Genomic DNA, 26,940 nt, shown 5'->3' with positions numbered 1-26,940 from the left:
GTTATTGCAGGAACCAGAAACACTGAGAATAAGAACGAAACAAGAAAGGGGAAAAAGAAATTGGAGTAAATTTCTCATTTGTCCCCCCGGATGAAAAACAACCGTTATTACATATGAACACACACACAAAAGGCGAAAACATAACGAAAAACCGAAAACAGCAACACAACGTCAACAAACGGGAAACGGCAATGTCAATAGGCATTTTGTGAACGCCATCACTGCCTAGCTGCCCTCTTGGCTTTGAAGAACCTCTGTCTGATAGAAACTAATTGGTTAGCCGCCTCATCAATCACTGCTCTGTTCGTCGGAGATTCTTCAGAGCATCTGATTCCCACGTCGAGAACCATTCCCAAGCACTCAGCCATGGCGGCACGGCCCATACGAGCACCTGACAGATTAACCATAATTTATCTACAAACAAAGGGATAAAATACCATTGTAAATGAAAACAGGAATGAAATCATTGTTTGGGCGTCTTCCTTTTGTGTTGGTGTTCGATCCTTAATAATTATCAGGTAAGATCTTACCTGCGCTGACAAGAATAGACCGGTCGACGATATCCATCACACGCTCTGCTAATGCGGATCTTGTATAGCTATGGAGAGTGAAATCCTCGGAAAATAATTCATCCGTAGGTCTTTTCCCGGTGAATATCTCCAACACTAGGACTCCAAAGCTATAAACGTCACCCATTACTGACGGTTCACCTCCCATTCCGTATTCTACAACACAAAAATTAAGGAGATATTTCTTCTTTAAAATTTAGTTAGGTGTGCGTGTACTGAGCATAATAACATACCTGGTGGCATGTAACCGATGGTTCCTCTGATGTTGTCAGAGCTAAATTGGTTCTGAGATGATTCTTGATCAAATTTTCCGAGGAGCCGAGCCAAACCAAAATCACTTACATGGGCTGTGAGATCATCATCCAGAAGAACATTGCTCGGTTTTAGATCACAGTGAGCAACGGGGCTGTGGCAATAACAATGAAGATGGACCAAAGCTGAGGCCACATCTATGGTGATGTCAAGTCTTTCAAGAAGGTTCAGCGTTCTCGTGGGATTGCTCGTCCCGACTTCTGCTTCATTCGGATGCAACCACGTATCCAAGCTTCCGTTCGGCATGAACTCATAAACCAGAGCTCTGAATTCATTTCCATTGAAATCGATGCTAGAACAAACGGTCAACAGTTTCACGAGGTTACGGTGTCTTATGCCCTTTAAGGCTTCACACTCTGCCATAAAACTTTTGGCAGCTCCACTCTTCCAAAGGTTCAAAACTTTAACAGCGATGACCTTGCTCTCGGGACCGAGTAACCCTTTAAACACAGTACCAAAGTAACCCGATCCAATGATATTGGTCGATGAGAAGCTACCGGTTGCATTTTGAAGCTCTTCATAACTTATCCTTTCGTAAAAATAATCCAGGGCAGAATTAGGCTGAGTATTAGCATTTTTCTCTCTCTTTTGCTTCTTCCTTCTACTCAGCCGGTAGAGAGAAACAACGATCAGGAATGATAATAAAAGCAAAGCTGTACCCACGCTAACAATGATTGCCACTTTCTTATGGACCAAGGATGGCCTTCTTCGCTTTGCAGGCATTTGTACAGAGCATGGCTTTAGCTGCAATTCAGGAATGCCTCCACAGAGATTTTTGTTACCAAAGACGGAAATCGCACTAACATTTCGAAATACTCCGGTCATCGGAACTGCCCCTTCGAAATTATTCATGGACAAGTTTAGATACAGTAGTGAGAGGTTCACTAGATATCGAGGAATTATGCCGGAGAGACTGTTGTTGGACAGATCAAGGTAGTGGAGGCCGGTTAACCTTCTTATATCTGGGATTTCTCCATCCAAGGAATTTCCTTGGAGATCAACTTCTTCCAATGAAAGACAGTTTCCTATTGTCTGCGGTATTTTCCCCGATAATTTATTGTACGTTGTTTGTATTTGAACCGCATATTTCAGATTTCCGACGTTTTCTGGCAAGGGGCCGACCAAAGAGTTATACGAGATATCTATCATCACAAGAGATGGAAGGTCCATGAGTTCCCGAGGTACAATGTCGGTCAGCTGGTTAGACTCAAGCCTCAAATAGTGAAGGCCGCTGCAATTGCCAAGACTTGGAGGGATACTTCCATCAAATCGATATATTCGAATCTCCGTCGATATCAACCAGTCCAGAAAGCTTTCCGAGGGAAGTAGGAAGTTTGCCTATCAAACGATTCATTTCGAACTCAAGTAGTTGTAGGTTGACGAGGTCTCCAATACCAATAGGAAAACTTCCCGAGATATAATTCCATCCCAAGTAAAAATATCTCATTTGTGTCGAGAGATTTGCTATGGAGACAGGCAGTGCACCTCCGAGTCTATTGTGGAAAATGCCCAAGACTTGCAATTGCGTGCAGTTATTCAAACTTCCAATAAAATCAAGATCAGTGGAAGCGTTATTTCCAAGACTATTTCCATCAAGCTGAAGCAATGCCAAGTCTCGGTTTTTGCTAAAACTCAAGGGAATACTTCCTATGAAGTTGTTGTAAGAAAGATCTAACTTTCGAAGAGTTGTGATATTGGAAAATGGAGCAAGAAGCGTTCCGGTGAAATGATTTGTGCCCACGTACAATGTTTGCAGGTTCGGAAAGAGAGTTCCAAAGTCTAGCCCAACATCACCCGAAAAATTGTTCTTTCCTATGGTCAAGACCCAGAGAGAAGATAGATTGTGAAAGGCATTAGGAAAATCACCAAAAAAGTTGTTCCCTCCTAATTGAAGTACCATGATTCTGTTCAGTTTGGCAACACTTTCTGGAATCTCCCCTTCCATATGGTTATCTACAAGGCTCAACTTCTCGAGCGATGTCAGGTTTCCTAAACCCGGGGGGAGCATCCCTGTCAACTGGTTCCCACGAAGATTTAAATCGATTAGCTTAGATAATGAACGAAGTTCAGAAGGAATGTTGTATGTAAGACGGTTGACCGACAGATCAAGGGTCAACAAACTAGAACAGTTGGACAAACCGATAGGAATACCCCCTCCAAGAAGATTACCGCTCATGTTCAAGTACCGAAGCCTAGACAATTTCCCAAGTGCCTGTGGGATGTTGCCATGAAAAGAGTTGCCCCTAAGATCAAGTGACCTGAGAAATGAGAGGTTACCGACAGAGGCCGAGATCACTCCGGTCAGTTTTGTCGACATCAGCCTCAACTGGGTCACTCTTTGGTGCTTGCGGCCACATGTAACGCCGGTCCAGTTGCAGAGATGGAGAGAGCCATCATTCCACGAGCCCAACGCAACTCTGCTCTCTGGAGAAAGCAGAGACTTGAACTCGAGCAATGCTTCTTTATCAGTCTCGGCCGTATGAGCACCGAACACGCCCGAAACTTGAAGCAACGTGAAGAGAGTGTGTGAAGCCAATAAAAGAAACTTCCTCATCCTCTCGAACGACGGGTAAAAGCACAAAGAGTAAGAGGAACGGTTGCTTTCTTCTTCTGATATATATCTTTCTTTGTACCTTCAGATTGGTTAAGCTTACGGAGTTGATTATAAAATGGCACTCGTTTCTTTTGTACATATCATTTGTCATTGCCACTAAATGAAAAGTAACAATTTGTCAAAACATGTGTGGCTTGACTTACTCAGTCAACGTTTGTGGAGTTGGAGCTGGATTTCTAAATGGCATGAAATTCCAACACTCACATGGGACTTTGCGGCCAACATGTATTGCTGCAACTCTTTTTCATTGTCCACTAAAACAGTGTTACAAAGTCTTGTCGCCCCATTCATACAAAAGGATACTGTTGTAATTTGCTACTGCCCAAAACCACGGATTTATTCGGAAAGGTTAAATAAAACTATTTCTAACGACTACATAATATGTACAATAAAAAAAGACCAAAGGCCATTTTGCCGAAACGCTCTTTGATAAAACAAGGAAACCACCTAGAGAATGCAATTATGCACAACATGATCTAAGAGGCTGAAACGTTTTCTTTTCTTTTTTTTTGGTTATTACATAGTCAGGTTAAAGTTGTATTGTACACTAATTGGATAGCACAACATAAATCAAACCAACTCCAAGGGATTTCTTGGATCACCCAATGTAGTATTTCTTCCAAGGGTGTTACACCGTAAACAAAAAATGACCAGCTAAATCTACATTCCTCTTTAGCTCTTAGCTGAGAAGCCCTTTGATTAAGTTACATCACCTTAGATACAACTCGAACAGAAGCCAATGAGTGCCAAGTGTCCCGTGTCTCGTGAACAATCTCGGGTCAGGCTTTCCAGAAGAAACGATGAATTTTACTGTCGCCCTGAAGGGGAAAACAATGGCCAATGCTTCACAATGGCAAAGAGAGGCCTCGAGTGCTTATGAAATGCCCGTGTTTTCGTCATCCTTCAATACCGTGTTTGGCCCATCATCGAAACCAGATATGGGGGCAAGCTCGTTTAGGTCAAGGTAATGCCTTTTCCCGACCCTCTCAACTTCATCTTGGTCTGTGCCATTTGATTTGTTAAGAAGCCGGTCGCTCTCTTTCTCAGTTGTCTCTTCATTGTCATTATCTTCATTGATAGGATCTTCAGCAACTTTTGTTTCTGGGTCATTCCCATTTTCTTCAGACTCCTGGCTTCCCATTGAAAAATCCTCTTCTTCTGTTTCATCAAGGAGTTCGTCCCGTTCTACCAACCGCCTAGATTTTGCAGGTTTTGCTGTTTCGTTGTCTGACTCTGAAAGCTCGTATTGTTTGTAGTCAATTCGATTTCTCATGGTTCTTTTACTGCGCCTAAGCCCTGGACGGAGATCATTCGGTCTTGATCGTGATTTTGCTTCTCTCCGTGGCATTCTCTTAAACCTCCGGGGTTCATCACTATCTTCTTCACTAACACTTAAAGAATCTTCTTCCTCTTCTTCTTCTTCCTCATCATCAACATTGTCTTCATCCCACCGGTACTCCTCGTCACCCTCGGAGCCACTAGAGAGATTTTTCCTTTGTTTACGCTTCCTCAGATATTCTTCGTCATAGATTGCTTCCCCAACTATGTCATCGTCACTGTCAAAGTCTGCCTCATTTTCTGACATGGTTTCAACAAAGTCCATAGTTGAATACCGTTGAGGCCGCTGTCTCCTCCGATTGCTGTCAGGAACGCAATTCTCATCAGTTTCACAAAATATTCTGCAAATTTACGGATGAGAGAAAAACTGTTAAAATTACTTGCCTTCTGTCAAACGATTCTGATTTATGCTCATCCACGTCATTGCAATCGGCAAACTCAGACGATCTCCCGGATGTTGTATCGTTTCCAGGCTCAGGAGGATGGGTAGAGCTTGCCCATCTGTCATCTGGAACCGTATCCAATATGGCAGTTTCTCTTCTGTGAAGAGGAGGTTCTGGTGATGGCGGTTTCTTTCTGTAAAATAGACGGAGAAAGAAACAGAATGATTCGATGCTGAATACATACCTATAACAGGATGAAAAACGTGTAAACATAAACATGGAAGACTATTCAAAGCAACAGATAAACCGGGAAGGCAAAGCAGACTACACCGAGGGAAAAAATGGTTTTTTTTTTTTAACAGGGTAACACATTCATCGTACTTGGTTATCTTGATAGCTTCATTGATTGACCGATCATAATCATCTGCGAAAGCATTTGAATTAAGTCAGTAGCTCCACCTATCAGTAATCGATCCATAAGTAAAAGCCATCGAACCCAGATAGATATTAAGCTGGGGAATCTAATCTTGATACGGGCAGGTAAGTAATAAACTTACCAAAAGTATATCGGACTGGTTTCCTGTCACGAAGAGAACGCCCACCTCCAAGGCCATCGACAACCAAGAAGTTATCAAGAAGAAGAGCCTGTCTATGTTGCTTTTTCAACAATCTTTCTTTCCTCTGACAAAGAAAAAGGAAAGAAAGAACGTAAACAATCATGAAAGGATGCAGGAAACACAAACATTTAAATGAAAAAACACACCATTAGTAGCAGCGTGTCATTCTATCGTACCAGAAATAAGGAAACCAAAAAATAAAAGAATCTCAGCAGGCAGATTAATACCTTATGTTCTCTTTCGATTTCAGGAAGCATATCATTCTTCAACTTTTTCCCTAGAGAAGCCTCGGTCCTATTTTTACTTGAAAAAAGTTTCTCCTGCAACACCATACCGAACAGAGAGATAATTTTGCTACTTTAAAGCACAATAGGAGCCAGTATAAATTCAAATGAAGCTTCAATCCGCAACATAAGATGCAAAACCAATAGAAAATGATTCAGAAGTAACCCAAAGTAGTTGCTGTTCACAACAAAAGGTGCTAAACAACTGAAATGTATCCACCACTTTAACCCCACTTCTGTTCTCTTTATTACTCTTCAATCAGTCAGAATAATCATTTTCAGGAATGGAAAACCCTAAATTTCCAAAGCAAAGCATATACTGGATTCGCTAATACACATTACTATCTTATTACGACATCCTTGCGAGTTTGAAGGTTCGACTTGCTTGGAAAAGGGCCGTTTGTTCACCAGAGATCAATAATGTAAGGGTACATGTACCATCCTTCAGTAAAATCTTTAATCACTTAACTCTATCCATAAACAAAGTGTTTACAAACTTTTTTCCCCAATAATCCCAACTCTGACAACCGTTGAGTTTCATCACTGGAGAATATTTTGAGGTAAAATCCACTGATTCTCCTAGCCTGCCCACAATCTAATGAGCACCAATATAGCAAAATCAACATCACTGTATTCCACGATAAGAACTCACGCCTAACTAGACAGTAAACAAGAGTCGAATAGGATAGAAGCTTCCCAAGCAAATCACCGTATAGCTGAAAATAATTGAGCAATAGAAGTGACTTACAGAAACATCTTGAAATTCGTCAAAGTTGGTGGCAACAGTTTCCCATTGGTGTGTGATATTAGAAAGAACCTGGGAACCCTTTGTTTTCACCTTCACTGACTCGGCTTTCCTTATTTCACGGTATAATCGGTGGCCAATTAAGGGGTCATCTTCATACCTAATGTAGAAAAAACCGGTGGATCAGAAATCAGCTAAAAAAGCAGATGCTGTTGAAGATACATTCCAGGGAATATCAATTTCTTCTCTCTTCTTTGCTCCCTACCAGAAATTAACTCCGTGAGAATCACCCCCAACACGTTCTTTACGGAAAGCTGAGAGATGAACACCACTTTTAAGAGAGTTGTCAATGTAGCCCTTGATGTCCTCTTGCTGTACAATCCATATACATCTTAATTAGAAGAGTTAGATAACATATTTTTCAATCAAATCAGAAAAGCCCAGAACATTGATCACGAGACAACATGACAGGATTACACAGCTGCATAAAACTGGTGTTGATGTCCATGTACGCATAGCAAACCAGCTAGATAAACAATAATCTGGATAAATGTGTGCAAACATAATAGAATGAATTTTACATGCATGGCTCCAAACTCCCAAATAGAAAGCTCTATGAAAGTAAACATTATTTGTGCTTCAGATGGGTGAAAAATGCAACAAAAACAAGTATACATCCAAACGCAGTGGATATTAAAGGACGCGAAACTTTAAATCTTCAGAGAATAAAAACAAGAGCAATGAAAGATACAAGAGGTGTAGACAACCACAATTAATGTTAATGGGACATTTAGTTAGATAGATTAGTACCTCAACACGAATATCACACAAAGCTTTCAATATCACCACACGGGTTCCTGGATCAAGAGATTTGTACTTTTCAACCTCCAGCCTATAAGATTAAGAGGAGAAAAATAATAAATCTTTTAAGCAATCAACCACCAAAGAAATCAGAACTTGATCATCACTCACCCATGAGATGCGATAATAGGGAAGTTCCCTTCTGCAACCTAATGAGCATACATAGCTCTTATCAGAACATGAACTAAAGAATAATACCAAAAGAATTTCAATTATCAAGGAAACCGATATCATTGATAGTTACCCAATGCCACCAATCTCGTAGTTTTCTGCGTAAGACAGTGACCCAGGTGTCACGTGTGAGAGCCATTCGAGTTACAGGAGGAATAGCCTACAGAAAAGGGTCAAAATTTGTATAGAAGTTGTTCACAAGGAAAATTGTTAAGCAATGATATATTTTCATAGTAGATGAGATAAAAATACTCTGTCAAGATTGAAATCAAGTCCACCAATCAGGAAATATTTTTAAAAACTGAAGAGAATATCTCAGAGAAAATTGATACTACTCTCGACTTCGTATAGTAAAAGGTGCATAGAAGTTTAACGTAGGCTGCCTACAAATAAAGATGCTATTTATAAGCAGAAAAAGATCAAATTCTGCAGTCAATGACTGATTTGCAGAAAGGCTTTATTCCTCAATCAGAACTGTATAGCTATATCAAATCACGCAAGCAAATCAGGCAAGTAATCTCCTAAACAGAAGCAACTCAATTTATGCACACAGAAAGAGAAAAAGAATGGGCTGCTTCTCAGACCATCAAAAACCACAACAATGTTAACACCTTTCTGTCCAGCATTTTTTCCCCACATTCTCCTATATCTATCTGCCAGTTCCTCACTATAAATTCTAATACCAAAAAAAAAAAGGTTAAGTGGAAACGCAAAAGAGGATATTTTAAGTATTGAGGAGAGAACCAAGTCCTATTCTTCTACCAGCAAAAGCTTTCATTGGAACTCAATTTTAAATCCACTGAGCAAAATCTACTTGAAATTTCTGAGAGCCAAGGTGTTCTGTTTTAACTTCGTGAATAAAAGCATCCTCCAGAAATTTCTCAAGCATCTTAACGAGCACACAACTTTCTCTGGTTTTCAACGTAAAAAGATAGAACCGGATATTTTAATCCACTTGTATCACCATTCAGTTGAACAGATGACTAGCAATGATTGCAGCCATTTCAAGACTCGTTAACAAGGAGGGTCCTGAATTCCAGTTTTTTGCCGATGAATTATAATTACGGAACAAAGATCACTACTAGCAGCCATGAAACACAGTTACAACAAAACCTACATTTTCATCCAACTAAGAGCAGTATTCAAGCACATGGCAGTAACATATAGGAAGAAGAGTGCATCATTGACAAGTTGCCTTCTTTCCACCAAAGCCGTTCACCATCTAAAATCTTTAACAAGACTTTTACTCACTCGGCAGCACAGAGGTAAAATTTCAGGCCCAATGCCATTATATAAGGCGTGAAGATCTTACCACTACTTATTCCACACTAAAAACGATCCAACACAACCGTAATTTCTATTCATGTAAATGCAATAACCATAATTTCTCTAGAAGTACTTTCAATTTAAGAAGAACAAAAACCAAACAAGCTAAAGCGATCAGTGAAACTACAACCAAGACACAAGCAATACACAAAGAGCAAGCGAAACCAAAGTACCAACCTTTAAAAGTGGTATGTGTATATCGCTCAAAGTGTCATTCGGATTCAGCAGAGCAGTCTCGAACTCTTCGGCCGAAAACTCCAAGTTAATGTTCAAAAGCGGTCTAAAAACCTTCACACGTCGCAAAACCAGAAGTCGGGAGTTACTCGGTGTGAGCTTGAGAGCCACTAGGAAAGTCAAAATTCAAGCAAAACAGAGGGACCTCACATGCAAGAAATTCAGTACGGAAGCAAGTTCCCACATTGAACGGAGGCTCCAACGAGGCATCTGCGATGGCTCCGGCGGCGGAACTAGAGACGTCACAATCTTACTGGTACTTCCTCCGCCGCATTGCTGCTGATTCCTCGGCGACCCATCTTCTCCTTCTTCTTCCTCTTGATCGTCCTCTTCCTTCTCCTCATCCTCCTCTTTCCGCTGTCGCTGACTCCGTCTCTGCTGCTCCTTCTTCGCCGGCCTCAGTCTCCTCTCCGCCGCTTGCTGCTCCTGAAGCCGCTGCTGTGCCCTAATAGTGCAGGCGCGTGAAGGGCGTGTTCTCCTGGGCGCCGGCACCTCTTCCGTCTCCGGCACCGGAGCGCCGCCGCCGTCGGGAGAGTGGTGGTTGCCGGAGATATCTGGCTCAGGTAAAGATTGGTCAGGAACGATCTCGGGGGGAGAATCCATCGAAAACCCAGGTGAATGGAAGAGATCGAGAAGGGGAAGAAGAGAAAAATAGGGTTTCTTAGGGTGAGAGGATCAAAACCCTTGGGCATTGAGAAGAAAATCCGAATCGGTTTTACAGCGAAGTGGAATAGGAATGAGGGAGGAGGTCCAAAAGCGTCGTTGGTGCGCGAAACGCCGTCGTCTTGGTCTGGAGGGGAGGATCTGTGAATGGGAAAAGAACGAGAGGGTGTAATAATTAATGTCTTTTAAATGTTCTTTAGGGGAAACGGAATGAAAACAAGAGATAAAAAGGGGAAAAGGGGGGAAAGGCTTTGAAGAGATTATATTTGTATTTGTATATAAATTATTTTAAAAATAGGTTATATATTATTTTTATAAAATTAAATTCCAATATATTGGAATAGAATAGAAATTAAATATAAAAATTGAAAAAAAAAATAAAAAAAATCTAATCAAATTGAAAATTGGTATAAAAAAATAAATATATATTAACTAATATAGAATAGAATATACCGAATATAAAATTAATTAAACTGAAATGCATAATTAATGTTTATCGATGAAGAGTATTTTATTTTGATATCAAGAAATTTACAAAAAATACATATATACAAAAAAAAAATTATATCATTTTAGTAACATAAATTTCTTTTAAAATGATATTAAAAATGTGTGGAAAAAAATGATATTAAAAATGTAGTCATATGTGTTTTTGTGATATATAATTTGTTTGGGCTAGTTTCAATTGAGATTTCCAATTTTACATGATCCAAAAAGTTTTGTATCGTTACATCACGAAATGATAAAGGGTTTATCCATGAATATATTTATAACTTTTAACACCAGACACAAATTTAACAGTTCTTAAGTGCCACAATAATCAGTAAATGGATAGATTATATTTAAATTTCATAAATGAATGGAACAAAAAATTTAATTATTATGATGTGTAATAATTAACAGAACAAGAAAAAACCCGTGTATTTTTAAATTGTTTTTCCTCATTACAAGACATAAATTCTCTTCGGCCACCCTGAAAATCAACAGAACAAGAATCAAGAAGTGTTTTCAACCACCGAAAACAACAAACAGTTAAACACCATATTATGAAAGATGAACCCTTTTCTAGCTTCTCAGTTCTGACAACATTACAGCTACAAAACCAGCAGAAGCAGAGACACAGACACTAACAAAACGACCAAACTTCCAAAGCAATGGCTCAGAAGAGTAGTTCCAAGTGAACGAGAGGGAGAACCCGAAGGCCGTGGGCTCGTCCCGGCAGTGATCTTGTCCTTGGAACAGGCGAAATTGCAGCGGCTCGGCCTCACTACTCTGTAAACACCTTTGCTTGTAAGCAAGTAGATATCTTTCTTGTTGTCCTCTCCGAACGAGAAAATATATCCGAGCGAAGTCTCTGAAGTTCCGGGAGTAGAGCTGCATTGCATCGGAGAGTCGGGTGCACAGCTGAATTTGATCTTATTCGACGTGAAATCCCCGCTGTTAACTGGCATTTCTATCCCGGCCCACATGCCATTCCCATATAGATCAGCATACAAGTACCTGAAAACATGTTCTTGCAAGTTGCAAAGGTGTTATTTACCATACTTTGATGTCGGAAAAAAGAACAGAACAAAAGTATTTGCTCACATTCCGTATGTGCAAGGATCAGTCTGTGACCGGTAGAAGTACCCTCCGGTTACTGAAGCTGATCCTCCGATCTTGTCCACCTCAGAATGGTTGTATCCCATAACAGGGAATATCGGGTTTATGGATTTGGCCGATGTATTTCCCCCCGGGGATGATTCAGGGTGGAAAACGTTCGTGCCCTCATAAACACGCCATCCGTAGTTTCCGCCTTTGGTTATGAGATCCACCTCTTCGAATGTATCCTGTTACACAAACCACACATGTCAGCAAGAGACAACAAAGGTATATATCGTACACTATTTCGTCGCTCTATCGGCCGGTTAGCTAAAGGGAAGAACAGATACTGTCAGAATCATACCTGTCCAACATCTCCACACATGAAGTATGAAGGTCTTTCCGAATCGAAGCTGCATCTCCAAGGGTTTCTCAGCCCGATGGCCCAAATTTCGGGCTGCAGCTCCTTGTCTTCGCGAAAAGGGTTATCCTTCGGTATTGAGTAGTTTCCCCATAAACCCATCGTGGCGATATCCGAAGAACCTGGAAACATTGGCACTATGTAAGTTCCACGGGACACGAGAAAATCATATGATATTTACATATACAAAAACCGAGCAAACTTCAAGAATACCCACTTGGAACGTTATCTACGTCAAGCCTCATGATCTTTCCAAGCAATGATTTCTTGTTTTGAGCAAAGTTATAAGGGTCTCCACCTCCGCCGCCATCTCCCATCATAAGGTAGAGATACCCGTCTGAAGGACTGAACAGAATCTGTCCACCGTGTTGAGATGTGAAGGGAAGTCCCATTGTGAAAATCCTTCTGACTTCTGTTGGCTTAGCATTCTTGGCCTGAACAATGAAAAACGAACGAGCTCTAACGAAAAAGGCATATCGAGAAGAATGATACATTGAAAAGACTTGAAATGTATACATAATATACCGAAGAAGGATTTGACGAGGTAGCATTAGTGGTATACTCGGCTATAACGGTTTGGAATTGGCACGGCTGAGAACCACTGTCAGGTGTTAGTTTGGAAGGATCACAGTTCACATCCGAGTTACAAGAGCATCTTCCGGTACATCCCGGCCACTTGGACTTATCACAATTGAACGAAGCAAAGAGCCGACCGTTCTGAGCAAATTTCGGATGGAAGGCAATACCCATCATCCCAAACGCGGTATCATAATGGACTTCATCGGTTAAATCCAAAAATGGACTCGATTCGTCTATATCCAACACTCCACCTGACTCTTGATCCGGTATACCAGCCAAATATATTATTCCAGATTGGGTAGAGAAGAATGCACGGTTTGAGCCATCGGGGTGAGGAACCATGGCAAGATAAGTGCCATTCCCGACTTTCTCGAGGCATAGACCACTCGGTGGGTTGTTCGGGTTAGTGTCATTCAGCTTCATTGGCTCGCCACTGAAGCAAAAGGTTTCGTTGGTGTTACCTCCTCCGAATGCATTGCAGAAATCGGCTTTCGACTGCCATTGATCAGCCAAGTTGGAGGTATTGGTATTCACTGGTGCTCCAGTCCGGCCTTGCAACGAGGGCGCGAAAATAGAACCGGAGATGGAGACGTTTTGACATGTATCCCATGTTTCAGAGCAGAAGTCCTTTGTCTTCTGAGAAGAATTCTCGGAAACAGAAGAGTTGCAAAGGATGGGAACTGGCCGTGGAGCTGAACTAACCCCGAAGAGGTCCGCTGAAAACGGGTCACATTTCTGTAACATCAAAAGACAGAACAAACAAAAAAAAAGATGTAAGAACAGATGAAAGTTATGATCGAAGAGATCAACTCAACAAAAGATTGCTGGTAAGGATACAAGTGTATGCGCTAAGGTTTAAAACTCTACTGAAACATCGAAGAAAGCTCGGTATTGCAGAAGGACTTGATGCTAATTGTTCTTACAGCACAAAGGATTGATTTAACAACAGCAGCACATCCCGTGTCTGAAATGTTCATCGCTCGGAACTGCCTCTCCAATGCCGAGTCTTCGCTCGGGTTGCAACATGTCTTTCCACTGTAGGGACAAAAGCTCAATGTTGAATTCCCTTCCATAGGGGCTCCTAAAACCACAAAGTCAAGCAAGGGATAGGTGTAAAACCGTCCATTAACAGGAGATAATCCAGCGTCATTATGACCCAAAAGATTGGCAGAATCAGAATATTGGATTCTCCTAGGAAGGAGCTACCAAAATCACCACAAATGCTGGATATTCATTGGGCAGAAAACTACAAAAGAACCTAAAGAGCAATGTTATGGAGTGAGTGAAATCATTTGGAGATTGAATTGGGAACAGAAGACGCCTAAATCAGCACCAACAGGATCTGAAAACTTGCTAAAACAAGAACCCTATCAGAAATTCTACAACTTTGATTTCAAGATCCTACATCTTATAGCAGAAAACCGTGAACAACTCGAATAACCAAATCATCCAGGAAGAAAACCAAATCGAATCATATCAAATCAGAAATATTCGTCTGAAAAGGATGGTTCAGAGTTCAACGGACAAAAATCAAAAGATTTCCAAATGGACAATACCCAGAAAAACTTACTCAAATCGGTGCAAAGAGGAAGAGCCCATGAAGAAAGAGCAAGGCATAGCAAGAAGAAGAAGGCAATGGTTAAATGACAGCTTCTTCTTCCTCTTCCCATCATCGTGTCTCAAAAGAGACTAACCTTAGGAAATGAACAATGACAGTGAAACATGACAAAGGGAAAGAAACCCTATATAATCTGGCATCAGGACAAGACAGCCTTGGAGCATTTGGGTTTGACTCCAGAGACATGAAGAAGAAAAAATGCATATTATAATATGCAGTAATGGTGTACTTGTTGTCTTCCCACTACTACCAACAACCTTATCTCAATAATCTCTGTATAATAATAGATGTCCTGTTCCTTTGAAGATTTCAAACCTTCTCATCTCAACGCCGAGAGAGAGAGAGAATCAGGAAAAGAACCCTGATTTCCTTTCGCAGTGGGCAAAGTTTGTGTCTTTATCTTTCCGTGTCTTGCTTTATGACAAAATCTGAAACTGGGTTTTTTTCCCTTCAAATCCGCATCTCTCACATCACATCACAGATTCACAGTCACGGGTTTCGTCTTCGAATGTGAAAGTCAAAGTAGTTGACCTTTTACATTGGTTTGGTTTCAATGGATGGGGGTTAATGATAACTGGAAAAGTCGGAAAGTGGGTGAGGCACGAAACGATGGAATTTAATTTATGTTACTTTAGGGGGAATTTAATACAAAACACTATCAAATCTAGTTGATGGTTTTTCAGTTTACTTCTAATAATAAACAAAATTACTTTTATATTTCTTTTAAAATAAGCATAAGTACATTAATTAACATACAAAACACTATCAAATTTAAGTTTAATTAAACAAACAGATACAAAATACAAATGCATTAATAAACATAAGTACATTAATTAACATACAAAATTATAATTAAAATTAGATTTTTAAATATAAAATCTATTTATTAAAATATGGTACAAACATATATTTTGTTATAGTCAGTAACACTGATGTATGTATTTAAAATTACAGATTTGGTATTGTGAGTTTTAGTGTTGGACCAAGCGTTATAGATAGAGGAGCCTTTCGAGCCCACTTATTCCTGAACTTCTCTACTCAATCTCGAAACAAAAGATAGATAATAAACCCCAAAACTTATAATCACCAAAAAAAAAAAAAAGATAAAAGAGCAAAACTTAAACCCCCAAAATAAAAAGAAATCAAATCTTGTTGATACAGCTACTCATTTTGGGGCCCTAATTATTTAAAAAAACTGTAATCTTTTTAAGTTTTTAAAAAATTAATAGTAGATTTAAAAAGAGCATTCAATTTTGTAACCTTGCGACAAAATAATTATTGTATATGTGATATCCAAATACCGATAAAGATGGAGAGTGATCGTTGGTGCGAAAGGACATATAGAAAGAGCGATTTCTGACATATTTCTAGTATGATGCGATGGATGTGTACGTAGGCATATAAGAATAGATAGGTTTCAAAATGAGAGTATTAGATATATAAGAATAGTAGGTATAGAAGAGAAATTACGGAAAGACTGCTAATGTTATTTGTTATGATAAATATAGCATAAAAGATATTCCAATTGATATTAAAAGATATTTCAATAGAGATATCTTTTTTCCAGAAACTCGATATTTTATTTCTCTACAAAGATGCAATGCGCTAATTTATCAGTCGAAGTCTTGCGGGATCTGATATATGGTCACAACTCCTAATATGTACTAGATACTTCCGAGACATGGTCCAATCATTGTTCTACAATTAATCTTAAAAAAAGAATAATGTATTTTGATTTGTACTATAAATAATAATGTATTTTTCTAATATAATGTAAAAAAAAAATAGTTAAATTATTAGTTGTTGTATTAAACAACTCTGAAATATTTTAGAAATCATATCTAATTTTTATAAACGATTTTCAATTTTATTTTATCATTGGAATTAGAATTTTAATTTAGAGAATGAAAGTATTAATGATTTATGAAGATTTAATTGATTCATTATAAAATTATAAAAATCATTTTTATAAAGAAAAATTGATGTCTTTATAAAATTAATTTTTAAATATACTTTTTAATATACATTGTTTTCTCCAAATATGAGGCGGCTCTCCAAATATGAGGCGGCTCTGCTCATTTGCCTCGGGCCCTCAACTTATCCAATACGGGGGTCCATTATAAACATATTAATAGAAGTTAGCTTCGGCTGAGTTTTGGCTTTTAGGACCCAAACTGTGTAAAAACAAATTTTTTTGGTATCGGCGGGGACTCAACCATAGCTCTTCGGGCGCGGTGATAAACCTTCGGAATCCACACAATAGCTTGCAAATTACGTGGAACAGGTAAACCACTCAAAAGGTGATAAACTCATTGCAGGTCGATATGGAGAATGATGATGATGAAGAGGAAGAAGTTGTGAAAGTCGATATTGGAGACTGTTGGAATGATGTTGCCAGCGCTCCGGCCTCTGGAATCATCGGTTCGTCCTCTTCGTCGTCGGATGTTGGACCGTTGTTTCCTCATCAGACAATGTGACTCCTCGATCGTATACAGAACGTGGTAATAAAAAGGGTGCCCCATGCGTGTTGTATCTTCATGTCTGTGTACTATCTCTTGGTCTCGGTGAAAACATTTTCAAAACTTTACCCAACAAACCTTTACAATTGGGAGAGAAAATCAACATATAAAATTGTAAAAGACATAAACAAAGAACCAAATGAGATTAACAAAACGTACCCACAAAGCTACGGACACATACAGATTTGTATCCCGAATTTATTTGCCAACAATGTAGAAATGATGATGGTTGTGGCGATAAATACAAAAGATGCAGAAGATTGGGCTCAATTATTGATTCGGCCCATATTGTTATGAATTGGGCCCATTATGACAAGTTGTGGCACGTGGAGAGCGCGTGACGGACACAAAACGGAACGAGCAGGAAACACGACGGAACGGGATAAACTAACGGGGACAACGGCGCGAACGGCCACGTCCATGCCCAAGGGGCCATCTTAAATACAAAAGATGCAGAAGATTGGGCTCAATTATTGATTCGGCCCATATTGTTATGAATTGGGCCCATTATGACAAGTTGTGGCACGTGGAGAGCGCGTGACGGACACAAAACGGAACGAGCAGGAAACACGACGGAACGGGATAAACTAACGGGGACAACGGCGCGAACGGCCACGTCCATGCCCAAGGGGCCATCTCTAGGGGTGGCCAATTCGGGTTTCGGTTCGGGTTCGGTTCGGTTATATTCGGGTTCGGTTATTTCGGTTATAGAAAAACTATAACCATTCGGTTTTTATATAAATTTCGGTTCGGTTCGGTTCGGTTATTTTTCGGTTCGGGTTCGGTTCGGTTTTGGTAAAAAGTTCAATTTTTCAAAGAAAATTGTCGGTTATTCGCTCGGTTTTTTCGGTTATTTTTTATTCGGTTCGGTTCGGTTTCGGTTTCGGTTCTTCGGGTTTAAGGAAATCATAACCGTTCGGTTTTGATGTCGGGTTCGGTTCGGGTACGGTTATGTCTTATTCGGTTCGGTTCGGTTCGGTTATTCGGTTAATAACCGAAATGGCCACCCCTAGCCATCTCTATCCCCAATCGACCAATCATTTTAAAATCACGTTGCTGACTCAGCAATCCCGCGCGAGAAAGTCCGCGTACCACTATAATAATTAATTTTGCATACTCAATATTTAATTAACTGTTTAAAATAATGTTATTATATTCTGTCGCTGTGTGAAGTATTTATTAAATATTACAATTGTTTAGTGTTGATGGGATTGTTTAAATATTGTTAGTAAACCAAATAATTCGTACGAACATGTCATTAGGATTTCATATTTCATTCGTGGGAAGAAAAAATAATCGTATATGAATCAAGTATTAAAATTATATCAAGTCCCGATTCCTTCTCACATACTCCACCTTGGTTCAAATCTCCACATTTTTGCTATACAACCAAATCCAAAAATTAAAAGCTGAACTTTCGAACTTCCTGAACGTACAAAAATGGGTATTAACGTATTTTTTCATGTATTCGAAAGTAAATTAAAAACTAATTTTTTTAAACCCAAAAATTCATTACAAAATAAAATATGAATTAAAATATTAAATTGTTCTCATCACCTCCTCTACCATTTGATCTTTATATGATGTAACATTTGTCTATTGAAGATGAACTCGTGGTTGCCAAACGTGGTTGGTAGATGGGTCTGCGTAAAAAATGCTCCATCTCCGATTCGAACTTATCCCGACACAAATTTTATCCAAAAAAAACTCGTGGTCCGGATCGAAACAATACAAAAAAAAAAGAATCGTGTGGACAAATTAATACTGATTGTCGAACAATATGCTTTTAGAGAAGGGTTCCACAAGAGTTTCTTATTTATTAATCTCATATCAAACGATGATTTGGATGGATCCAAGATTTTCTCACCAAGTTTATATATATATATATATATATGCAATATGATACGCAAATGAAGGTGCACATGTCAGTGGAATATCGTATATTGTATAGTTATTTATATGTTGAAGTGTCAAAATGAGGTCAGCTCGTTTGGTTTACCGACCCATCACAAGCCGAGTTGAGTCAATATTTTTAAGACTCATTTGCAAATGAGTCTAAGGAATCAGTTTTTCACAAGTTCAGAGCTCGTCGAACTGTTTCGCCAGATGTAATTTGTTTTTTAAATTATACATTTTTATTTATATTTTTCTATATTTATGCAAAATTAATATTTAATTTAATTTTTATTGATTATATAGGTATAATTTTTTATATAATCATAATGGACCTGATAATATACGGTCTCTTTAGAAATTTGAACCCTCGGTTTTTGAATATCCTGTTTTCGTGCAATTCAAAGGGTTCAACTTGATCTTCTATCAACTGACAAGGTAAAGTATGCAATCTTATACATTAGTTTTTATATGATATTCGAACCATGACAAAGTAACCGAACTCAAAAGGAAATTCATTATTTATGGTCCAAAATTATAGATTTTGACGAATGCAATAATGTTAATATTTTAATAATTAAATTTTATATTAAAAAATCATTTTACTTGAGTATTAGTTAATGTTTGTGTACAATAAATTTAAAGTATTGTTCTCATTGTATTATTAATGTTTTCGATAGTAAAATTTTATTTATAAATCACTTTTCTTTTTAATAACGTATACTCACTGAAAATAATTTTCCGAATATTTGTAGCTAACTATTTTTAACTATAGATTTTCGATTTCACGACCGATTTATCCATTCCTATTTACGAGTCTTGTGATAATGTCACAACTTACCAACTAAAAACTTAGTTCTCCATGAATTATAACTTAAACAAACTATTTGTGGAGATCCAAATGAATAGAATTCCTGTTTGAATTTGAATATTGTTTTTGAGAAAATATTATATTAAAAAAAGAAAAAAAAAATGCATGAATTAAGAGCAAAATATGAGTAAATGATATATCCTTCTCCGTATTATTATGTATCCGCAAAAAAAAACAAGCATTAGATAGAATGACAACTCAATCATGTTTTAGTTTACCATTTTCTCATTTTTTTCTAAAAATATTTATCATACCAACCACTTTCCTTTTTTAAATGCCAGTCAAAACTCGCTGATTAAACTCGATAACATTTACTATATAATTTATTTCAAGTAAAAAAACATATTAAATTTTCTAATTTTTTTGGAGAGGATAAAAAATAATACAGAGAGAGTAAAGGACTCATTCAAATGCATTGGGATCCGGATCGAGTTTCATTTGAAATTTCTTTCCAAAATATGCAGTAATTTTTTTAAATATTTTCTTTCTAGAAAAAAAATTATATTTGGATTAATATTTTTGGAAAGGTGAAAAAAAATATTTGAAAGGACCAAACAACTGCCGACAGAGTATCTTTAGGAGATCAGTTGGGGCCAATTCAGTCGAATCCAAAGTTCACAATCGATCGACACATTTATTTTTTGTCCTAACGGTAACACCGTATGAAAAAGGCCGCTTCGTTCGTTCAGCTACAGCGTCTCCATCACTTCTCGAATTCAATATAATAAAACCCTAATTCCCAAATTAAAAAATCCCTAAATCTCATCATCAGAGAGAGAGAGCTTGACGTGACGATGATCGAATTCGAGCCCTTAAAAGACCATCTCTGCTCGTCAACGCGTTTCCTTCCTCTTCCTTCTCCTCCTCCTCTCCCGTTGTTCATGGTGGCCGTTGCGGTGGATGGGAGGCGGAGATTGTCGTGCTCTTCCGCCGGACAAGGATGAGAGACTCCCGGGATATGCTTCGTCGGCGTCGGCGGTGGGGGTCGCCGCCGGGAACAATGCTCGGCTATCGGAAGCTCCAGTGCTTTTGTTTGTTTACTTCCACAAGGCTTTCCGAGCCCAGCTGGCGGAGCTCCGGCGACTTGCTGTTGACGCGGCGGAGAAGGGTACCGGTGGCCGGGATCTGGCGGCGGAGCTCCGTGGGAGGTTTGAGTTTTTGAAGCTTGTGTATAAGTATCACTGTGCAGCTGAAGATGAGGTTAGACTGAAAATTCATGTTTCTGTTTCTATTTGGGCTTATGAATCTCGTAATCTCTGTCTAGCTTTACTTGACCGAAGTAACACGAAGACTTGTAATGAAGGTAACTCGTAAGCAAAGCTGCCAGTAAGTATTAGGGGGAGTGAAATATTATCTGCATTTTTTTAAGAACTCAGAAAACCGCTCTCAAGAAAAGTTGATTTCTTTGAACTTGCTTGCTCTAGAGTCGATAGCTTCGTTGTGGAGCATTACTAGCGTTTGATTGAGGTGCTTCAAAGCTAATCAGAGTAAAAATGGTTCCGTGCAGAATATGAATTATGCGTCTCAGATGAGATGCAATTGATGCATTATAGTTTTGATACAAGCGTATTAGTGGTCATCTGTTCACATGTTTTTGGATGATTTTTTTGTTGGTGCCTACAATCTTACTGGATTTTACTGTTCTTGGGTTTGAATGCTTATGTATGCCTTTTTAGGAAATCAAAGAGTTATATTTCCCAATTTACTTGATCATATTGGAGTTAAAGCCAACAGTTATATTTCCTGTTGATTTGATTTGATCCAAGCTTTTCTGTTTCTTTATATACCTAAAAGAAATGTTTTTCCGTGAAAATTCTTCACTGTTTTATCGTTCTTATTCTCTGGAATGCATTAACAAGACTTCTGGTAATTACAGATAGTAATTTTGATTGTCCATGAACTAAATTCCATGGATATTGGCTTGAGAAATTGTTGTGCCTTGACATCTTTTAGTGGGATAAGAAGCTGATAATATGGAATACCTCAATTACAAATCTAGGCCAATTTGATTTCAATTGTTGAATATTTTCCTCTTATCTTGTTTCAATATGTGAATATATAAAATAAGAAATAGTAATACAAAAGATCAAACTATCTTAAAGGTAAAAGCCTAATAAATGAACAGAGAGCAAGCACTAATGAATGGATTTTTTTTATATCAAAACAGCAGGGATTCTTAATACTTGGATCATTTTGAATTTGTTCTTTGTCATGATCATGTACAGCTGGCTTGATAAATTACAAATTCAGCATGATTGATTTAAATAGTTGAATTTTTGCTAGTTATCTAGTATCAGTATGTATCTGATGTCAGAACAAGTGTCACACATTATCAAACTATCTTAAAGGTGAGAAAACTAATGAATTAGCCGATAGCTTCACTAATTCTTGGATTTATATACCAAAACAGAGTGGTTCTGACCCTTGTACTTGAAAATCCTTTTGATTTTGTTCCTCATCGTGATCATTTACTATGGGCTTGGCATAATTATGTACTGGCAGGTTGTCTTCTTGGTGCTTGACATTCATGTAAAAAATGTTGTTAATAATTATTCGCTTGAGCATGCTGGTATAGATGATCTCTTCAGCTCAATTTTTCATTGGTTGGACGTTCTCGAAGAGGAAAGAGAAGACATCGGCTCCGTACTTCGTGAAGTTTTACTGTGCATCGGTACATTACAATCATCCATATGCCAGCATATGCTTAAAGAAGAGCGGCAGGTATGGTATCGCTTACCAAAATAAAATAATACATTTTCCCATTCAGGAGCCTGATATTGTTAGTTTTCCACTTTTCTCCTTGCTTTGTAGTACCTGCCTTTTTTAACCCTTTGATTGTCATTTGTATTGGTGAGCAGTCTACCAAAATGATAGTATGCTTATATATTTTTTCTCCCTGGCTTCTGGTATCGCTGCTGTTCATTAATCGTGACGCCACTGCTCTATATTAAAATGCAATTGTGATACTACCGCCCTAAAAACCCAAGGAAACTGTTGAATGTAGTGAATCTACACCTCATCACACTCAAGCGTTAACGATACTTGCATTCTGCATTGTTGTGGAGTAGGTCGTAAATATGAGTGCACTCCCGAAATTCAACACTAATGCTGAGCTGTTAACTTTGTAAACTATCTTCTCTTACAAATACAAAGAGCTTTGATGGAGGTAACTCTTCAGCCACAAATGTCCCGTGATACATAAAATTGGATCAGGTCTGAATTGAGACATTTGATAATGAGTCTCCCTGGGAGTATTGTGACGTTTTAAATTCTGATCCGGGTTTTCACTTCAGATACATTTATCTTTCCTTCATGGTCTTTGATGCAGGTCTTTCCTTTGTTGATTGAGAAGTTCTCTTTTCGAGAACAAGCATCACTTGTGTGGCAATTTATTTGTAGTGTTCCTGTGATGGTTCTGGTAGACTTTTTGCCGTGGATGATGTCTTTCCTCACTGTCGAGGAGAAAATTGAAGTAAAAAATTGCATAAAAGAAGTTGCTCCAAATGAAGAATCTTTGCAGCAGGTACATCCTAAGCTGAGATCTGGATCTATTTTTCTGTCAGCTTCTCATTTGTAACAAACTTAAAGTATTTCTGAAGGTTATAAGCTCTTGGCTGCTTGACAATAGCCAGTCTTCCTTTGGAACTCTTACAAATATCATGAAAGGGTTCCAATTTATAAATAGATCTGAAAATATGAAGAACTCATTTCAGACGCTTCCATCCAGTGGGTTTTTTCAACGGTTTTGGCAGTGGAGTAAAACGTCCTTCTTTAGTTCAACTACTGGACACAATCCGATCCACGGTCTTCAGCTTCTGTGTAATGCAATTAAGAAAGATTTGATTAATATCCGAGAAGAATTATGCCAAATAAAAATTCCGAGTGCTTCTTTGCACCTACTGGTGGTTCGGTTAAACTTCCTTTCTGATGTCCTTATCTTTTATAGGTAAATATCTTTTGGGAACTTGATTTTTGCTTTGGTGCATATATCTTTTTTCTTCATTGCATCCTTTTGAGAAGTTGGTGACATAGTACCGTGTTTCAATTGCAGCAATGCATTAAAGAAGTTCTTTTACCCCGTGTTAAAAGAAATTGGAGTAGATCGCCCCTCTTCTGCAAAATATATCCGCACAGAAAGCTGTATCAATAATGTACAGAGATTATTGTACCAGAATGCTGAAAATAAAATGGGGACGGACAGCTTTTTGATGAAGCTTCGAGAGGGACTGGAGTCTCTCATAATGGAAATTTCTGAACAATTTACTGTACAAGAAACAGAGGTAAACTGTTTGATATTTTGGTAAAACTTGCTTGGCTTTTAAATTGATAGCAGACGTCTACTGCTTGGTGGGTGTTTGTCACTAAAACCAATAGTTATTAACTAAAACTATTTCCCTTGTTCTTTTCTGTGTTGTTTAATGCATTATATCAACAGCTCCCTCTCTTTCTTCTCCAGGTATTCCCTATCATCAGCAAGAATTGCAACCAGGAATTACAAAGACGGCTCTTATATGCAAGTCTTCATGTCTTGCCTCTCGGCTTGCTAAAGTGTGTCATAATCTGGTTTCCTGCTCATCTGTCAGACGATGAGTCCCAATCCATTATTCATTGCTTAAGCGGGGAAGATTTTTATCCCAGTGAATCATTTGCACGGCTCTTGTTGCAGTGGTTTCGAATCGGTTATTCAGGAAAAATTTCAGTTGAAAATTTTTGGAAAGAGCTGACCAAAATGTTCAAAATGAGATGCTCTGTTTGCATGGAGCACACTGGAAATGCCTCTTTATCTTTTTCGCAGCAAGCAGAACCACAAGTATTCAAGCTGCATTTTGATCCAGAGAAGGAAAACAAGTGTTTGTCCCATTTCCTGTCAATTGATCCATCAGCTGGTATTGTTTGTGAGACACCTTACTCTAGTGGAATGAATCAGATAATGCTTTTATCCGGAAAATCGAGACCTCTCCATCGGCTTCCTGATTTTTTTGGTGAGCAGAATATGGATGACCCCTTTATTATTGACCTAAAACCCATGGATATACTTTTCTTCTTCCACAAGGCAATGAAGAAAGATTTGGACTACCTTGTTTGTGGTTCAGCTCGATTGGTAGCAGATTGTCGCTTCCTTGGGGAGTTTCATCAGCGATTCCATCTCATAAAGTTTCTGTATCAGATACACTCGGATGCTGAGGATGAGGTTGCATTTCCAGCTCTAGAGGCAAAGGGACAACTCAAAAACATTAGCCAATCATACAGCATTGATCACGAGCTTGAGTTGGAGCACTTCAACAAAGTATCATTCATTTTGAATGAGATGTCTGCATTAAATATCTCAGTTTCTACTTCCAATTCAAGTATACCCGAGGACAGACAAGTGATGTATGAGCAGTTATGCCTGAGTCTCCAAGACACGTGCAAATCCATGCACAAGGTATTGTTTGAGCATGTTGAACGCGAAGAAACTGAGCTTTGGTGTTTATTCAGAGAATGCTTCTCTATTGAAGAACAGGAAAAAATCATAGCGCGCATGCTTGGAAGAATAAGTGGAGAAATATTGAAGGATATGGTTCCCTGGTTGATGGAATCTTTGACTCCTGAAGAACAGCATGCCATGATGTGTTTGTGGCGCCAAGCAACGAGGAAAACAATGTTTGCGCAGTGGCTAGCAGAATGGTACAGTGGCCATGGTATGCAAGAGGAGACAGGGGAAGCAAATAATGATCCATCCGGTAATTCTGACCCACTGGAGATTGTCCGGAAGTATCTCATAGAAGGAGCTGCTGATGAGAAAAGAGGGAGCACTTGCAGCGACCTTGTTGAATTTTCCAAGACGGATTTGATGGATACCATGAACGAGCCTTTAGGAAAGGACATTGTCAGTGACAAGGTAGTTTTTCAAAACAAAGAGGAAAATCATCATAGGGTTCCAGAAAATAAGAAGATATATAAGGGAGGTGACAAAAAGAGGCACAAGGAACAAGATGACTACAATCGCCAGATCGGAAATCCAGCTCAAATGTTTCATCTGTCTCAGAAATCTAGGCAATCTGGGCAACCCACACAGTATGAGCACCTCTTAACAATGACTCAGGAGGATCTGGAAGCTGCAATTAGAAGAATATCTCGTGACTCTTCTCTAGATCCTCAGAAGAAATCTTATATCATGCAAAACCTGCTTATGAGGTAGGTCCGGCTCCTGCAATATCTTATCATTGCCTGCTGTAACATTATCAAAGTAGGTTATTACATTCTTAGTTTCTCACTAATTCTGTTAGGAGGCGCTCTTCTTTTCTCGTACAAGGAACTTGTTTATTTGTTTATCTTTTTGTGAAAGTTATCTTCATCATAATCTTGTTTCATTTGGAAGCTAAATTTGTCATCTTTTATGCCGTGACTGACATTAGGGTACATACTTTTTCAGCCGTTGGATTGTCACAAAGCGGATACTTAATTTGGAAATGTCCGTATATTCAAACAATGGGGAGGCTATTCCAGGTCAGGAGCCATCTTACCGGGATACTCTCAAATTGGTCTTTGGTTGCAAACATTACAAGAGGAATTGCAAGCTTCTTACCCCTTGTTGCAACCAACTCTTCACATGTATACGTTGCCATGATGAAGTGGCTGATCACTCTGTGGATAGGTAGTGACATGTCTCGTGCTTGTGCTTTCGTGTTTTTGAATTTCCAGGTCAAGTAGTATTGCTGAGCCTTTGACCATCTCTGAATCTCTCGAATTCGTATGCAGGAAACAGATCTCAAAGATGCTTTGCATGAAGTGCCTGGTAATTCAGCCAATTGGTCCCAATTGCTCAAACCCTTCGTGTAATTATTTGTCCATGGGAAAGTATTACTGCAAAATCTGCAAATTATTTGATGATGAAAGGTAAAGCTCTTTCGTGAAACACATTTCCATTTCAAAGCTCAACTTAAACCAAATTCTTTATTTTTCCATTGGGAATGTGTTATGATTTGAAACTGGCGACCCCTCCTTTCTCTTCGTTTTTTTGGCTTGAATGAGCCATGATGTATAAAGAAAACGTGTCTACTGTAAAAATTATGTTGGTTCATAAGTTAATTAGAAAATGCAAATCAGGTAATCAGATATTTTAAAGCTGGTTGATGTTTTCAAATCTTAGAACTTCATTTTGCAACAAACAGATTGCATTACACTACATCAAAAAGGTATTCAAATCAAGGAGAGGTGATGCATCAAAATTTGAAAACATTCAAACTTATGTCATGCCCCTAGTTTGCAAGGTAATTTGATTGGTGCTGATGATCAACGGTTCTTGGCAGGGAAATCTATCACTGTCCCTACTGCAATCTCTGCCGTGTAGGGGAGGGA

General features: G+C 38.6%; 4 protein-coding genes across 5 annotated transcripts in view; 1 reads left to right on the top strand and 3 right to left on the bottom strand.

The window, feature by feature from the left end:
- Positions 1-218: 218 nt before the first annotated feature.
- LOC104809640 (putative receptor-like protein kinase At3g47110) lies at positions 219-3,435 on the bottom strand. Its single transcript, XM_010535685.1, is given in 4 exon segments — positions 219-391; positions 531-725; positions 803-2,151; positions 2,153-3,435. Coding segments are annotated over 4 exon segments (3,000 nt in total).
- A 537-nt stretch (positions 3,436-3,972) lies between these two features.
- Positions 3,973-10,255, bottom strand: LOC104809218 (DDT domain-containing protein DDR4-like). The gene is made up of 12 exons (XM_010535118.1): positions 9,605-10,255; positions 9,398-9,508; positions 7,968-8,054; positions 7,835-7,872; positions 7,673-7,754; positions 7,128-7,234; positions 6,866-7,022; positions 6,061-6,153; positions 5,774-5,897; positions 5,598-5,640; positions 5,218-5,409; positions 3,973-5,135 (listed from the first exon to the last, which is right to left on the bottom strand). The coding sequence occupies exons 1-12, from the start codon at positions 10,055-10,057 to the stop codon at positions 4,370-4,372; spliced, it is 2,253 nt and encodes a 750-aa protein (XP_010533420.1). The 5' UTR covers positions 10,058-10,255; the 3' UTR covers positions 3,973-4,369.
- Positions 10,256-11,021: 766 nt separating this feature from the next.
- LOC104809217 (HIPL1 protein) lies at positions 11,022-14,797 on the bottom strand. Its single transcript, XM_010535116.2, has 7 exons — positions 14,269-14,797; positions 13,622-13,779; positions 12,645-13,433; positions 12,337-12,553; positions 12,063-12,241; positions 11,705-11,946; positions 11,022-11,617 (listed from the first exon to the last, which is right to left on the bottom strand). The coding sequence occupies exons 1-7, from the start codon at positions 14,369-14,371 to the stop codon at positions 11,212-11,214; spliced, it is 2,094 nt and encodes a 697-aa protein (XP_010533418.1). The 5' UTR covers positions 14,372-14,797; the 3' UTR covers positions 11,022-11,211.
- A 5,489-nt stretch (positions 14,798-20,286) lies between these two features.
- Positions 20,287-26,940, top strand: part of LOC104809216 — an 8,360-nt gene continuing 1,706 nt past the window's right edge. The window contains exons 1-9 of one of the 2 annotated variants that reach the window (XM_010535115.2): positions 20,287-20,799; positions 22,102-22,320; positions 22,928-23,122; positions 23,313-23,545; positions 23,651-23,879; positions 24,056-25,776; positions 26,015-26,236; positions 26,341-26,478; positions 26,892-26,932. In XM_010535115.2, the coding sequence (XP_010533417.1) occupies positions 20,500-20,799; positions 22,102-22,320; positions 22,928-23,122; positions 23,313-23,545; positions 23,651-23,879; positions 24,056-25,776; positions 26,015-26,236; positions 26,341-26,478; positions 26,892-26,932 (3,298 nt within the window). In that variant the 5' untranslated portion in view covers positions 20,287-20,499. Of the gene's footprint in view, positions 20,800-22,101; positions 22,321-22,927; positions 23,123-23,198; positions 23,546-23,650; positions 23,880-24,055; positions 25,777-26,014; positions 26,237-26,340; positions 26,479-26,891; positions 26,933-26,940 lie in introns of both variants that reach the window. The other variant, XM_010535114.2, reaches the window with a different exon arrangement.

This window comes from Tarenaya hassleriana, unplaced genomic scaffold, assembly GCF_000463585.1.
Source record: "Tarenaya hassleriana unplaced genomic scaffold, ASM46358v1 Cleome16, whole genome shotgun sequence".
NCBI lineage: Eukaryota > Viridiplantae > Streptophyta > Magnoliopsida > Brassicales > Cleomaceae > Tarenaya > Tarenaya hassleriana.
This window is presented reverse-complemented; position numbering and strand designations above follow the sequence as displayed.